Source organism: Drosophila ficusphila, unplaced genomic scaffold (assembly GCF_018152265.1).
Source record: "Drosophila ficusphila isolate 14025-0441.05 unplaced genomic scaffold, ASM1815226v1 contig_286, whole genome shotgun sequence".
NCBI lineage: Eukaryota > Metazoa > Arthropoda > Insecta > Diptera > Drosophilidae > Drosophila > Drosophila ficusphila.
Window position 1 is genome coordinate 1,279,122 of NW_025064189.1, and position 16,267 is coordinate 1,295,388.

Sequence of the window (16,267 nt, forward strand, 5' to 3'; positions counted from 1 at the left end):
CCTCCACCCGCAGAACCAGGCGGCGGCGGCGGCAGCAGCGGCGGCGGCGGCCTCCGGGGCGGGTCTGCCCTTCCGCCAGACCTGCTCCTGGATGGACCGCCACGGACGACCCGCCTCCCCGCCCATGGAGTACGGGGGCAGGCGCAGCGACCGACGGGATCGGTAAGTAAATCGGATAATTATTCAAACATTTTCTAAAACCAACTTCAATTAATGATAAAGGTTTCTAAAAGTTAATGGTGATATTATGAAACCATCTCAAAAGGGCGTTTCATTCACATCCCTAACAAAAAAAAATATAAAAATTTTAATATCAATGTGTATTCAAATGTTTTGATAAATGTAATATTCCCACACAAAGAAAGCGGATTTTCTTAAGCTCTTTAAATTAAAATAAAAGTTCCTTAAAAAAAGGATCATAAAAATCTCTGTTTAAACAAACTTTTTCAATAAAAACATTCTGGTTTTCTTTAAAAATTTCCGAAATCGAAATACATTGTTTTGAAAATCTGTTTCTCAACATAATAAAAAACTTATCTCAACAAAAAATTTTAAGGGTTTTCATTGTAAAATCAAATATATTTTAAAAGGAGATGTTCCTTCTATACCTCTTTTGCTCATTAATTAATTTACTTTATATTCTTACTTTTCCTTCCAATCCCCTTTTAACCCTCTAGAATACGTCGTGTCGAGCTGCTAATCGAGCCCGGTCAATCGCTGGGCTTGATGATCCGTGGCGGGGTGGAGTACGGCCTGGGAATCTTCGTCACCGGCGTGGATAAGGACAGTGTGGCCGATCGGTCCGGACTGATGATCGGCGACGAGATCCTCGAGGTGAACGGGCAGTCCTTTCTCGATGTGACGCACGACGAGGCGGTGGGTCAGTTGAAGTACCACAAACGCATGTCGCTGGTGATACGTGACGTGGGCAAGGTGCCGCACTCCTGCACCTCCATCGAGATGGAGCCCTGGGATGCCTACAGTCCAACGGGCACAAGGTGGGTTCATCAAAATCCTAAAATTATTCCTGATACTAAAAGGTTTCTTATTTTGTTCTGCAGAGCACGCCGAAAAGGTCAAATTGCGACCATGGTGGAGGAGAAGGCGCGCTCTCTGCTGCCCCGTCATCATTTTGCAAGCCTTTCCTACTATATTGCCGAATATAGTGCGAAAGCAATGACCATAGATGCCTTTGTTGCCGTCTTATTAGAGATGTTAGATACGTACGAAAAGGTGAGTTTTAAAGGTTACAGAATAACTTACCTCAAAAATTTATTTTATGGAAAATAAACTGTAGCTGATTAGATATTTTTATAAACAATTTAAAGAGGTATACCCCTTGTAAATCGGACACAAATTAGAAAAGTTATAGACTTAAAAGTGTTGGGATCTGGTCACTTTTCTGCAAATCTATTTCTTGCAAATTTTGACAGGTCGGGGGTCATAAAAAATGACAAACTGTGGACCAAAAAATCGAAATTAAACTAATGATGCAGCTGATTAGATATTTTTATAACAAATTTAAAGAGGTATGCCATTTGTAAATCGGATACAAATTAGAAATGTTATGGACTTACAACTAGTGAAAATTCGACAGTTTTAGCAAGTCCAATGTTTTGTAATTTTTATTAAAAGTAAATTTGTTTTACCACTTTCAGCACACGCTAGTGACGGAGATACGGGAACTTGTGTTCCCCGAGGATCGCACGCGATATGACGAGTTGGTCTATCGCAGAGAACGCGATCCTTACAGCGTGGATAGGCATAGGGTAAGTCAAAACAACCCCCCATTTTGAGTAACCCCTATGTAAATCCCTATGTTTTTTACAGCGTAAGGGAGACCCCGCCCGTGATTTGCCGGTAAGCTTTTTAGAAGATTTATTCTACGACACAGACACAATATATACCTAGTTCAGAAAGCCACTTCTCTAATCTAATAAAATACACACTGAGCATGTTCAGCCAAATAAACTTAAACTAAACGTTGACCACTGCTCAACTGGCCTACTGTCTTCTATTCGTCTATAACTACTACACTATTATATCGCCTAAAAAATGTTTATTGTTTAGTATATATTTCTCCTCTTGCTGTTGTTGTTGATAATTGTTGTCACTGTATGTTTGTAACTTTTACTTTAATTTATCTGTTTCAACTGTAGTCCAAATACAAATAACACTCGACAAAAAGAAAATCAAAACAAACTTGTAGTTTAATTGTTGAACGAGATACACTTGATACTTTCTTTAGCCACCAACTCTAAACCAGTTAATACTTCTTTCATTTCCCGAAAATTGCATGAAGTTTTCTTTCATTTATTTTCTTTTAGAAAGCTTTGAAAAACTTGCTTATTTCTGATTCGGCCCTTAGAAGAAAAATTGCATTTCAAAACAAAAGCAATCAAATCGAATGTCAATTTTTCCAAACCAGAACACAAAAACATACAATTTTAGTTACATTGTAGTGGCAAAGGTTTTTCTTATTTTTTAGCAATAAGATGGAGACACCAAATTTCGCCAAAAATAAAACAATGTAAACTAAGCAAAACGAAAGAATCTCGGCATCATATCACAATCATAAAACACAGCTTCCTGCAGATAGGAAGTTGCAATCAACTTAACAGCTTGGTTTCAATTGGGGCTAAACTGTTTTTGTAAATAAACAATTTTTTTAACCTGGGAAATGACAGTGATTTAGTTAACTGTTAAATAGTTATTTTTAGCTATAGTATTACGTTTAAGTAAATTACTGTAAAATAAAAATCGGACCTATGTAATCCATCACAAAAATGCACCCAATGGATAACTAAGAGATCACAACAGTCACCAAGAATCAGCACCAATATATCCAAATAAAAAAAAATGATATAACTATCGATCGAAGTACGAATGCACTCCCAGACACTCTATCTCTGTCGCTCTTCAGCTCTGTCTCTATCTTTCTTTCTCTGTCTTTGCTCAGTAGAATTCTACAGAAGCTTAGATTAGAACCCCTCTCACCCACTCACTCTCAAACTGTTCAGCTGTCACTGCCTCACTCGCTCTGAATCGTATGCAAACCAAATCGTTCGTTTCGTTTCGTTCCATTCCGTACCATTCCGTTCCGTTCCCCAACAGGTAACTGCCGATGATTTGGAAATTATAGCCGCCACCGGACGGAGTCCTTCTTCGGACTCGGGCCTGGGCATGACAGTAACGGATATACACAAACGGTACCTAGCCAATAACCGAATATCCTTTATTCCTTATCCCAAAACCTAAGCCGTAACTGTACCTCGAACAGTGTTGGGAAGCTGCTTATTTCTGAGCATAGGTAGAAAAGAATTGCGTACCTTTGTACGATAGAATTTCAGTTAAAGCTACTTGAAGGTTATGGCCTGTTTACTTTTCTAGTTAAAGTAATAAGTTCTTAAAAGTCTAGGTAAAGTAATAAATTCTTAAAAGTTGAAATACGGAATAATTATATAGGGATTGCCCAACACTGTTCTTAAACCATCCCCTCCCTACGAAAACAGTTAACTGACCAGTGTATATGTGTACGATAGACCCGCACTACAGTTGCCCCATCGGCCAATGTCGGCGGGACCCATACTGCATCGCTCACAGCCAGCCTCACATTATCAGACAGCAAGCAACCAGTCCTCATCATCATTATCGCCCCCACAACAACAGCAACATCAGCAGCAACACCAGCAGCAGCATGCGCAACAGCAACAGCAACATTATCCACCCCATCATGCCTCATTGCGTCATCTGGGCGGAATCGGCGGCAACGTGGGATCTGGGCGCCATCATCACCATCCGTTGGGACCAAGTCAATTGAAATTCAAGCAGGCCAAAGACAATCAGCAACAGGTCAGGAACGAAGCGAGTTGGTCAAAAAAGAGGGTAGCAAGCTGAAAAGTTACAATGCCACATGCCACCTCCTCTATCAGTCCACGCTCAATTTCTCTCAAGCTGTTCTGTTCCGAAAAATTTCAGATCTTGCTGAGGTTCCTATCTCGAAAATAGGCTCTATAAAAAAAATACTTAAGGAGTCGTTTGAGAAAGCTTTCCAAAATTTATCTTCCTCTATCTTTCGGCATAAATTATGCTACCAATTTCATGAGGGTTTCTTTGTTATTTTGGCACTTATTTCTCTTCTTGATTTAGTTTTAGATTTAAGTAAATTTAAAAATTGACATTCGGCCGAGGTTTCAAGTTCCCACCTCTTTGTCTGTCTGTATTTTGTTTTCTATTTATTTTGTATCTTTAGAGTCTTTTACTATCTCTATCTCTATCTCTTTTTTGTATCTATGTCTCTGGTTGTGTGTAACGTCTATTGTCGTTTTTATATGTTTGAATCTGTGTCCATGTTTGTCCAACTGCTCAATGTGGATTATGTTTACGTTTACGTTTTCGTCTCGATTTCCGGTTATGTTGTATACTTCCTTTTTAAATGTTGTCCAATTGGCTATTGAGTGTTGTAATACTGTTAAGTCGCATTAAGACCAGTGCCAAACTGAATTGGTAAACCGCAAGCAGAAAAGCTATATATTTTGTAAATTCTTTTATCCCGGCTTAGGAATACGGCTGTGATGAGCACAGAACTCGCCGGGGCAGCGAAACCCTTTTACCGGAATACGATCAAGATGCGGTGAGTAAGCGAAGCGATCGCGTGATTTTTACCTAGGAAGTTTATTTGGGGTATTACCTAAAGCATTATAACGAGTGATTACCATCACGCAATAGCAAAATAGAGTTTTCCTATCTCTATCCACTTTAACTCTACCATTTGTTCATTCCATTAAGTTTCATTTCATAATCAGCACACCACTTTAAACTCCTCTTTAAATAACCAAACACTTGATTTACTCTTTATTCTTTGTATTTGTAACTGTATCTGTATCTATAGTAAGTTAACTAATCTAACACTAAACTTAAGATCTATTCTATGTGTAGTATATGGGGTTTATGGTTGGTTAAGTCCTCCTTAAATCTTGTCGTGCATGGAGCCCTCGGCCATCATGGGCAGATGGTAATCGCGCGGCGGTGTAAAGGGTCGCACAAAGTGCCGCCACTGACGGTGGTGCAGGGGCGGGGGCGGCTGGATGGGCGTGGTAGCGGTGGTGGCCACCACCGCATGGTGGTGCTGCTGATGGCAACTGTTCGGCTCGAATTTCGGGCGTGGTATGCGCAACTGTTTGATCTCCGTCAAATAGGTCTCCATGTTGTCGCCAGTCGCCTGTTGATGTTTGATTTGTTTAAATGATTTGTTGTTCTTTGGTCAAGTTGCAATCAGTGTGGAGTGGACTTTGTTTGAGGGTTTGTCATTGCACTCGATGGCCAAAGTCAGAGAAAGTAAATATTTGGAATGGGTTGGGGTGTAATGCCATCAATGTCCTGGCAGCGTAAACTTTCAACGACCTTGACGGAATTAGAACTATTTAAATAACCCAATAAACGTTTAATTCATTCAGATTGAATTTTGGCAATCCAAACCAAAAGCTAATTAAATTGCTACGAAACTAAATGGTTAAACTATATTTAGATAAGCATTTATTTAAAGTTCAAATGGAACATAACTAGCATATTTCATTTAGTTTTACTTTAAAGGAATAGTAATTTAAAGAATTGGGTCACGAAGAGTAAACCATGCTAGAACCATTCTATGTAGAATCACACGTTAATCAAGAGCTATTTTCCCGTTCAGCTAACTTTACTTATTCACTTAGGTTCTTATTTAATATAGAGGGGAAACTCGACTGCTTCAATCTTTTGATAAATGCTCCCCCTTTGAGCAAACTTCGCCAGTGAGCCACTCGGGTCTCCCGCACAACTTGTTGAGTAAGTGCAGCAAAAGTGAAAGTAAACTCACCGCCAAAACCCCAATGTACAGTTTGTAAGTGTATAGTATGTGTGTGTTGGCTAGAAGACAAGAAAATTGCAATAATTTCCGCAAAAGGCGTTCGACCATATCACATGCAGGCAGGCAGTCAAGTTCAGGGAAGGATTTTCATTTAGGTTCGCACGAAATTGATTTGGATTTGTGCGGCAACAGTGGGCAAGCGGGGGGAAAGAAATGAGAAGCTAAACGGATTGCGATCCGCTTACTTAGCCCTGTTTACACAGCTGACACCATTTGGGCCGGCTTGACCGACCGATGAACGATGGCCAATGGCGGGATGAACGGACCAGACTCAGACGCCAAACGGCAGAAGGCAGAAGGCAGTAAAGGCAGCTGAGTAACCAGTTTGATTTCAACTACAACTGACAAACAACTTTTTGCTTGGATGTTGTCGCTTGTCTGGCTTATGGGACACTCACTTTTCGAAATTACAGGGAACGAGTCGAGGCGGCGGGGATAGAAATCGAGGTGGAGCGCGGCACAGATCACAACGGCCAAGACCAAAAACTCAAAGTGGGTCATTAGAGAAATGTACTAAATAAGGTACAAAACTTTGTCAAGAGCAAAACGTAAATGGAAAGTAAATTGTTGTAGCTGCAAGTTTTTCGAAAACCGAAAGAGATGGCAAGAAGTTGTTTATAATGTAAATAAACCATTTGGATGCGTAGCGAAAACCAGTAAGAAGATGAAAACAAAAACAAACCCAAATCCGGTCTACAAATTCAATGGGTGTAAAATAAAATTATGAGATTGAGCCCAAGCGCTGCTAGACTTTCCAGATTGAAGACACGTCTGTCAATAGAGAACACACTCTTTCATAATGAGAACCTTAATTGAGGGGCGGGGTTGGGGGTTCGGGAGGTGTGAAGTCTTGAATCTTGATTAACCGTTATGACGAACTCTTTCACGTCTATCCATTATGTTGTTCTAGCAATCCGGACAGCTTGTCATCTTTTGACATTATTAATTATACTTGACTGGGTTCCCCGGGGGTCGGGTAATTATATTAACCTTTCTAAGCACCCTTAAGAAAATGTGAAGTTTTCGTTGACCTTTGGGAACAACTTTGAACTACCATAGAACAATTAAAGTGGAACGACAATAAGAATTCAAGGGCATAACCAAGAAAAAATGATTTAAAATTTCTAATAAATTTATCGAAAAAGAAACTAAATGTTATTTTCCATTCCAATTTTAAAAATACTTTAATATGCAATTATCTTCGGAATTATTTCATAAACTAGTTAGTTAATTGGACAACTCTTTTATGAAACTTGATCATGAAACCTTTTCCTCCTGATTTTTTATCAAATATGTATGTAGCAATTTTTTAAAATTTGGTCAACATAATTTGGGTTAACCGGAATTTTCGTTGACTTGGGTTATTATATTTTTTTGCATTCGATACTTTGCGAGACGGGTGACAGTTTCACAAGCACCAATTTAAAAATGAATTTGAAAAACGTAATTCGTTCGACCTTGCAAAGGCATTAGTAAGATCCAGCTTTTGGATTAAAATACGTTCGACAACTCCATCGAAGCGGTGGAAAAATGGTGAACTCGGTGTCCCCCGTTCGCCCCACGATGCGTATCCAATGACAAAGAGGTGCCCCTGTCCCCAAGTTCCCCCCGATTCCCCATTGCCCATTCCCCAGCCTCCGCCGATCCGAACAAACAACGAGGTCAATGGCATGTGCTATGAATGATGATTGTCAGCTTTTCGATTCGAGTTACAAAAATTGAGCTACTGCTCAATAGCTACGGCTAAAAAACCATCATCTAACACGACACCAAGAGACTTGCCTGCAAAAGTTTGCAAAGTCATAAATTTGATTGATTTTGAAATGTTTGCCCTGAGCTGCTTATCGAAAGACCCAACAAAAAAAAAATAACGAATGAACAAATTGAGAGAAAAATTGTCAGAAAATGATGTGCGTATGGAAAATACAGTTAAATGGGCTGACGGCAATTGACTGAAACTTTTCATTATTGTTAGGAAAATTCTCTTTCTCTTTTCTGTGAAAGTTGTACACGAGTTTGTTCCCCGGTTAACATACATAGTTGAAGTTGTTCCTTGGATTCTGGGGAAATTTTACTGGTTCTGCCAGTCTAGACCTTTTTTCTTTATTTAACTTTTTCTAAAGTTAAACAAAAGGTAAACATTTAATTTTTTTTGTCTAATTCACACTATTGTTGTGGCAACGATGAAGTCAGATGCGTGAGATCGCAGTTGTGTGTTCTGTGTTTGAATAATTTTGTTCACATTTGGGCTAGCTCATTGACCTATAAAGCAACTCTGACAGCTGACCGAATGTCTACGAATAATTTATCAACTCTCAAGCCCTGATTTCGTTGATCGGTTGTGATGAGAAGTGGGTCAGAGTTGGCTAGAAAAATGATTGGTAAACCGAAATCAATTTTGACGAATGCATTAAGAGCGGACTCTTTTGTGGATATGAAAGATACAGAAGAACGTTTTATTGGAGCAATCTCCATTAATTTTCTCCTCGGAAAGGGTTATTCTTATTTATGCCATTTCCAATGGCAATTACTTTAGTCAGTTGTCAGTGCCCTTGGGCCAAGAAGAGACACACTCTGAAAGGCTGTCCAAAAAGCCATTAAAAAGCATTTCGTTCGTTTTTGTGTTTTATGCGCATTTCTTCCGAACCTTTTCGGCTTTCCCTACAGCTGACAGCCGATGTTTTTGTTGTTGATGTTTCTGGGTCGAAATGTTTAGCAACTATTTCGCAGTCTTTTCCACCAAGAACTCCCACTTCCGTCAGCGTCTTAATTGCAAAAAAGAAAGACAACAAATCAGCCGAAACCGCTGTCTTACTGCGACTTGGCTCCATTCTGGCAATTAAAAAAGTGGCAAAACACAAAAAGAACACAAAGAAAATTAGCTGAGCCGAAAAAGGTGAGAAGTAGAAGTTAATTGAATGCAGAATGCAAAGTAATAAAGCAGCCGACATATGTCTTGACTTCTCTGTCTGTCTGCCAAGAGGCCCCCAAAAAATCAGACAGCAGCGATGATATAACCAAAAGTCGAGCAGAAGAGCCCCACAACAAACTTCTGCTGGCGTTATTATTTAAGCAACAATTTGGTGGCAAACAGAGCGCGAAATGTAACGAAACGCGAGATTTGTCAACTCCACAGGCAACTTGTTTCTCGTTCAATTTAAGCCAAATAATACGCACTTTTAGCTCGATGCTCGTTGGCCACAAAAATCTCTTTTGAAGACTGACTGGGGAATTCAACCTCACGCTTGAAGCGACGACGCGCGACTGAAACTGCAGACTTGGCCGAAGGTAGAGCTGCGGCTCAATCCATAGTTGCCGCTGCCGCTGCCGCCCGGTTGTAGTTGCTCATGTTGCTGCTTTTGATGTTGCTGCTGCTGCTGCCTTTGCTGTTGCTGCTGCGACTGCTGCCAAAAGCCAACCAAGTTGACGATGCCCAGCCAGCCGCAGCAGCAGAGTTACTCTTTTGTTGGCCAGAGTCGTGGGCAGATGGCAGAGACTTTGACCAAAAGATTAGGAGACCTTGTCATATAAATAGAGTTGAACTTCCGTAGGCCTAAAATCGTGGATTGAACTAAAATCCAATACTTATCCATTTAATTTTTCTTTCAAATTTAATTTTAACCTAACTTAAGAATCTTTATGGTAGGGTTAATATAATATTTTTAAAGGTTGATAAGGATTGAATAGTCTTTATGAATGTCTTTCTTCATTTATTTAAGTCTTAAAATAAGTTCGATAAAAACATTTCTTTATTTAAAGGTAAACAACTAAGCTCAGACAAAAGCCACCACGCTAATTTAATTACCGTTTCGATTTATGACAATTTATTATACCTCACACATTTATAAATTAAATATAATTTTAATTCGATACCTTCAAAAATAAAAACACCACTCTCTATTTTGGGGTGTATCTTAGAGAGATTAAAAAGAGGCGAGGTTTATATACCACTTTCATTATCACCACGAAAATAATGTGTAGATAAGGTTATTTTTCAGTTTATTGCATCTGCAAATAATGGTTTTTGTAATACTCGACAATTTGACACTCCATGATATGCAAACATTTATTTCTGCTAGAGCATTTTCAAGTTGTCTTGGCAAACACTTAGTTTTCCTCTTGGGTTTTTCGTTGCGTTGAATTTTGCTTTCTTTGACGTTTTGCCACTACGTTTTCCCAGTTACTTTTTATGGCCTAGTAATGCAAAAAATTACCCACAGCGATGACAGAAACAATGGCAAGGCGATTTGATAAACAAAGATTGTCAATATTTATGACTAAAAATTATACTGCAATTATATCGCCGAGATTTATGTTGTAAGTGCGAGAGTGTAAGAGTGCGATTTACGCAATGGTCAAACTGGAGTGACAAATAAATAAAATGTATCTGTGGGATACTGCAGCTGACAGAAACTGCAGCTGTGCGGCGTTTTTGGTTTCCACTGGCCGCCTTTATTTTCTGTCTTTTCTGTTTATCACTTTGGTTTTTGTTTTGCTCTGGCATGACGTAAACGGAAAATTTGTCTTTTTCTGCCGACTGAGTCAGGCGGGCGTTGATGGCCAGAAAGGCGTTTGCATTTGGCATTGAAAAGAGATGTTGCTCATTAGCAGTTAAGCGATGATAATTAATTTTTCCTTTTCGGTTTACCATCTTCTTTTTTTTTATACTTTTCGCCATCGTTTCACGCTGCGTATGCGCAATGGATTGGAATCGCATTAATTGGAAACAGGAACAGGTAAGCTAAATGTTCGCTGTTTGTTACACTTTAAGGCCAGGTTCCTCTCAACAATTTTGAAAAAATGAAAATTTTTTTTTTTTCATAAATTGCCACTATATACTTGTCGAAATAGTATAAAATTAGTCCCGAAGGTCAGAAAGGCCGAGAAGTAGGTGTAAAAGAGTGAGGAGCGCTGCTGTTAGTACGGCCGCTCGAACACCTTAAAAACTTTAAACTGATTTTTCTCCGAACCACGTTTTTTCGCATGGATGACACTCTCATTTCAAAACTATGGCACTTATCGATTTGAACCAAACGGCATTTTACTCTTAATATGTCTGGCTATGGCCGGTACCAGAATCAGAAATATTCATTATTTTTTAAAAAAGTTATAAACAATTATAAGTGAAAAAAAGGGTTAAAAAAATTCAAAAGTCCGCCATTTTTTTATTTTTCATGGAAAATTTTTCATTCTGGTACCGGCCATAGCTACTTCGATGCAGAACACGAAACTATTTTGGTTTTTGCATTCAGATAATTATTTTTCAAGTAATCGTGTCATCCATCTACGAATCGGACGAGTTTCAGCAGCCATTTTCAGGACCGCCATTTTGAAAAAAAAATTTAAAAAATTTTTTTTAGTAATTTCATATACATACTTTCATATATAAAAAAAATTGAATACTCAACATTTTTTGTTATGAAAATAAAATTAATTGAAAAAAGTACGTTTTTCAGAGGAACCTGGCCTTAAGCACTTTTCGAAACTATCTTTTCGACACGCTCACACACACAACCAAATGCCAACACATACACACACACACATATATATATATATAAACTCAAATATACATATACATAAATAACAAAGGAAAAACAAATAAGGAAGCAATCGTAACGAAAGAAAAAGAGCCACAAAAACTCTTGTAAATACTTAGCTCGCTACTCTGTTTAAAACCATTTCTCTAACCAATTTTGCCGCTGGGGATTCGTGTGCATAATTTTCAAATGCAAGAGGTGGAAACCGGGGCGTAATTGAGGCCCATGCAATGGAGCTTTTGAGGAGATTACCTCACAAAGTTTTGACATAACCAAAGCTAATTAGCAGTGAACGCGTTTTAGTGGGTGTAGGAATAGTTTAAATCCGAGATTACCCAGTAGAGAAAAGGAAATTCCTATTAAAGCCTGAAGGTATGCTAATAAAAGGTATGCAACACTTTAGGCCAAATATTCATGAAGCCAGCAACATTGGGATTAGCAACATGTTGCCTAGCAACATTTGTTGCCAAGCAAAATTGGTTGCCAAGAGTTTGCAGGAAATAATTTAAATTTCGTAAATAACAAAATTAGCTAAATAGCTCATATAGAGAAATATATAAAGAAAACCAAAGTAGCTATTGTAGAAATAACTTGATTTAGATACATAAAACCCATTTTATGGTTAAGAAATTAGTTGATAGGATTTACTTCTTCAATAGTTCATCTAAGTAGTTACGGTTACAACATATAAAAGTAACTTTTAACCACCCGTAATCTTCGACATGTATCCATTACAACTATATACCAAGTAAAAATTATAAGTAGCTTGATTAGTTAAATACAAACAACCTAGGAACCCCACAAAGACCCACAGAATCCTCCTATTTCTTTCTCTCTTTAAACCTAGCACACTGATTTTGAATCCCTTAATTTCCACTCGAGTCTTCATTTCACCCAACACCCTCACCACGTTTTCTTTTTTGGTTCCATTCGATCCATAGAATCCAGATCGCTCTTGAGTTTGGATTTCCGTGACCTCTTGTCCCGTACTCCCCGAAATTGTTCTTGTTTGTTCATTTGTGTGCATTTCAGGGCGGCTACTTAGATGGACTGCGTTCACATTTGGGTGGTTTAACACAACGTGTCAAATCATGGTATTGGGGACGACCTCTAGTAAGTGCCAATGTATTTTTCGTTAAACGTTTAAACGAAAACAAACAAAAATACCTAATAATTAAAAAAAAAAAAAAAACGACACCAGCAACCACAAAATAGAAATTGTGTTCGCAAGTTGAGTGGAATATTTTTTGTGTCTGCAAAATGTTCACACAGTCTGCATTTTGTTTTTTTCTTTTGGAACAGACCTTTCAATTTGCATCTCGTTGCATTCAATTTAGCCTGAACTACTTAGTATTGTTGCTATCACTCTCTCACTCGCTCTCTATCTCTCTCTATCTAACTGTAACTCTGTCTCTCTATTAACTAACTCAACTAACTTAACCGTTTTGAATGTGCATTGCAACGAAAGCCACTGCAAGTGCCATGAAAATACCAAAATTAAAAGATCGTTTTACTAAAATTCGGTTGCATTTCCAGCATTTTGTGTTGTATTCGTAGGAACTGTGTTTTAGTTTTTGTGCTCTCATTCCAAATCAAATTTTGCTTGCCCCACAAGTTAAACAACATTATTTCCATTGTGTTTCGTTTATTTTTTTTACGTTTTGTTTTTTTGTGGCGCACTCGAAAAATTTTCATATAGATTTTCTTAGTCTCTTTGTAAAGTAATTGTCAATGTAAGTATTTGTAAAACAAAAGCTAAACAAGACACAAGACTAAAAAGCCAACAATGCATTTAAAAGCGAAAGGTCAAGCCTTTAAGACAAAAAACGAACCAAAGCGGAATAAAAAGAAGAAAAAAAAAAAAAAAACCAAAAAAAAAAGAAAAGCTTGAAAAATACATTTGCACATTTACGCATGAGTCACCCCGATTTCTAAACACACGCAAAATATCAATATCCGTAACAGCATCGAATAAATTGGTCTTGGTTCACCGCCGACCATATATCACCACCGATCCACCTCTCACACATCGATTCGTAGTGTTTTACCACATTTCTTTTCATTTGCCCTGTAATTAGTGTAAATCCCGATTTATGTTGGCCTTCATTTTAGCTGCTGCTCTCCCACACACACAACCACACACAACCACACACTCACACATCCAATAACGCACCCCAATCCTAGTTAGTAGTTAGCAGCTAGCTCTTAGCCCTGTAAAATACTCGTAAGTTGAAGTTTTGAAGTTTTAGTTAGCGCCACATTTGGTCCTACCTAGTCCGACTTAGTCTAGAAACCACTATCTAAGTGTCTTAGTTGCCAAATCTTGCCATTAGCTTTTATAAATAGATCGTGTATTTATTGTATAGTTGCAAAGCCTTATATTGCACTAACTCCAAGACAAACACAACCTTGACACACACACACACACTGACAAAGTATTCCACAGATACGCACACAGCACTCGCATATTCATAATTTGCACTCTGACCTCAGCTTAGTCAAAGATATTGAAATGTTCAAAGCCGATAGTACAGGAATAAACTGCTCACTTCAACCTTTTTACAGTGATCAAAAGTTTTATAATAAACGAGGTGCATTCGATTTGGAAAATCTAAACTTATAAATATATTAATCCTTTGTATGTAAATTGGTTTGTCTTTAAAACATTTTTGAAAAAAATTATAGAATTTTTTTTCTGAAAATTGTTTTCTGAAAATGTTTGCTTTGGTTAAAATTATAATAATAAGGAATTGATTGAAAACTGTTTAAAAAATCTATTTTATTTTAAAAAGGTTTAGAAATAGCCAAACCTTTTTGTTGAACAGTAAAAAAATTAAGACAAAAATAATCCAGAATATTTAAAATGCCATACAAAGGACTAAAGTATTAAATTAAATTACAAGCACTTCAATTTTGTAAAATCCTTTTTGCCTTCCTTTTCCGATTGTACGATAAATAATATGTAAAAGATAAGCCACGTTCTCCGGTAACAAACTAAAAAACCACTGCCAAGCCAATCAAGCAATCAAGCTTACAACAACGAATAATCCAATATTGTAAAAGGTAACCAAAAATCGAATGCAAAAGGAAAATGAAAACTCTGCAATTCAAAGCAAATCAGCTCAGCTCAGTTCACTTCGAATGCCAATCGATATCCACAATCTCCGACTGTCTCTTTCTCTGTCTTTCTCTTTCTGAAGCACGCTTTGGCATATGCTGTCCCACAATAACCACCCATCCACCGTCCAAAAAAAAAAACAACCCCACCACTCAATTTAACCCACCGTATAGTCAACTGTCATACTTTATTCAATTAAATTTCTACTTGTATGTTTGAAAGTGAGCGAGAAACAAAATAAACAGCAAACACTTTCGAAAACGGCTACAATCAAGAACTTTATATATATTTTAACCATATTTCACACGCAACCAATACAGTCTACCAAGAAATCTACAACGTTATTTATCTCTACTACAAGCAACTACAACGAATTCTTATGCAAATATCTCTACTATTTTCATTTTACATTCAACTTATTGTACGACAAAAAATCAATCAAATGTTTGCTCACTATGCAAAACCCAAAAAAAAAAAAAACCAAACAAATTCATTGCCAAAAAACAATGTGTGAAAACCGAACAAAAAATTAAATGAATAGGAGTTGGCCACAAAACTCTCACGAAGTTTCGATATGAAGGAAGAAGGCGGCACATTGCTGGGCGATAAAGGTGTACGAAGGCATCAGGTGAGTGCTACTCCAAACTAGTGCAAGCACACTAAAATAACAGATATCTACAAATAACAATAATAACTGAATACAGCACTTGAATGCCAACAACAACTTTAATAAAAAAAAAAAAAAAAAAAAAAAAAAAAAACGTATGAGAAACAAAAATGAGTTTCGGCTCGAAATTATCTGAGTAATATGTTATCATAAAACTTTCGTCGGTCTTTTACTAAATTTTCTACAATTTGGTCATCCCAGAACATTTCATGATTCATTCCAAACAAATCACACAAAAGTTTCTACTTTCTTTCTATCTCTCTTTACCTAACTCAAAAATAAACAGCAACTCTGCCATTGAATATTTTTAACTAGCAATATATGTAAATTTGAATTGGCCTACCTTTTCCGTAGCTTGAACCGTTTCCTATTGTTTGAACCACACGTAAATAAGTACAAAATCCCCAAACAATATTTACCAAAGTCCTTGAATCAACCAACCAAATGTTAAATTGCTTGCCTTTACCAAACCACTAAATCTATATTACCAGCTTGAACCAAGTTATTTTTGATCGAACAAAAACACTATTTCAATCTTAAGCTAATCTTAGAAATAATGGAAAAATGTTTTTATCAAAGGAAAGAAGTTCTCTGATTTGGCCATTTATTTAATTGTTATTACTTAAATGTGAATTGTTTGTTTTTCAGTCTATGCAGCGTCTGTCAGCGGAGCAGAATGGTGGTTCAACGACTGAACAAACACATGAACACAATCCAAACGTCGTACCTGATCATAGAGGCAACTTACACATTACAGTTAAGAAAACCAAACCAATTTTAGGTATTGCTATCGAAGGTGGTGCTAATACAAAACACCCGCTCCCTAGGATAATCAATATCCATGTGAGTAATACATGTTATAAAATTTATAGAGAATATGTAAATGGATTTAATTTTAAAATAGGAAAATGGTGCAGCATTTGAAGCGGGCGGCTTAGAAGTGGGGCAACTCATTCTGGAGGTAGATGGAACCAAGGTGGAAGGTCTACATCATCAGGTAAAATAACTATAAAATTGCAAAAATCATTTATTAATGAAAT

The 16,267-nt window shown here is 37.5% G+C and overlaps 2 protein-coding genes across 2 annotated transcripts in view; one reads left to right on the forward strand and one right to left on the reverse strand.

The window, feature by feature from the left end:
* LOC108086918 (whirlin) overlaps positions 1–16,267 on the forward strand; it is a 48,787-nt gene that overhangs the window by 27,076 nt on the left and 5,444 nt on the right. Inside the window, 12 exon segments of the mRNA XM_017183995.2 lie at positions 3–162; positions 678–998; positions 1,062–1,233; positions 1,659–1,769; positions 1,831–1,860; positions 3,115–3,209; positions 3,543–3,852; positions 4,562–4,633; positions 10,636–10,641; positions 15,102–15,188; positions 15,876–16,070; positions 16,132–16,224. Coding sequence (XP_017039484.2) covers positions 3–162; positions 678–998; positions 1,062–1,233; positions 1,659–1,769; positions 1,831–1,860; positions 3,115–3,209; positions 3,543–3,852; positions 4,562–4,633; positions 10,636–10,641; positions 15,102–15,188; positions 15,876–16,070; positions 16,132–16,224 — 1,652 coding nt within the window.
* LOC108086919 lies at positions 4,847–9,213 on the reverse strand. The gene is made up of 2 exons (XM_017184008.1): positions 9,083–9,213; positions 4,847–5,221 (listed from the first exon to the last, which is right to left on the reverse strand). Exon 2 carries the CDS (start codon positions 5,204–5,206, stop codon positions 4,970–4,972), a length of 237 nt encoding a protein of 78 aa, XP_017039497.1. The 5' UTR covers positions 5,207–5,221; positions 9,083–9,213; the 3' UTR covers positions 4,847–4,969.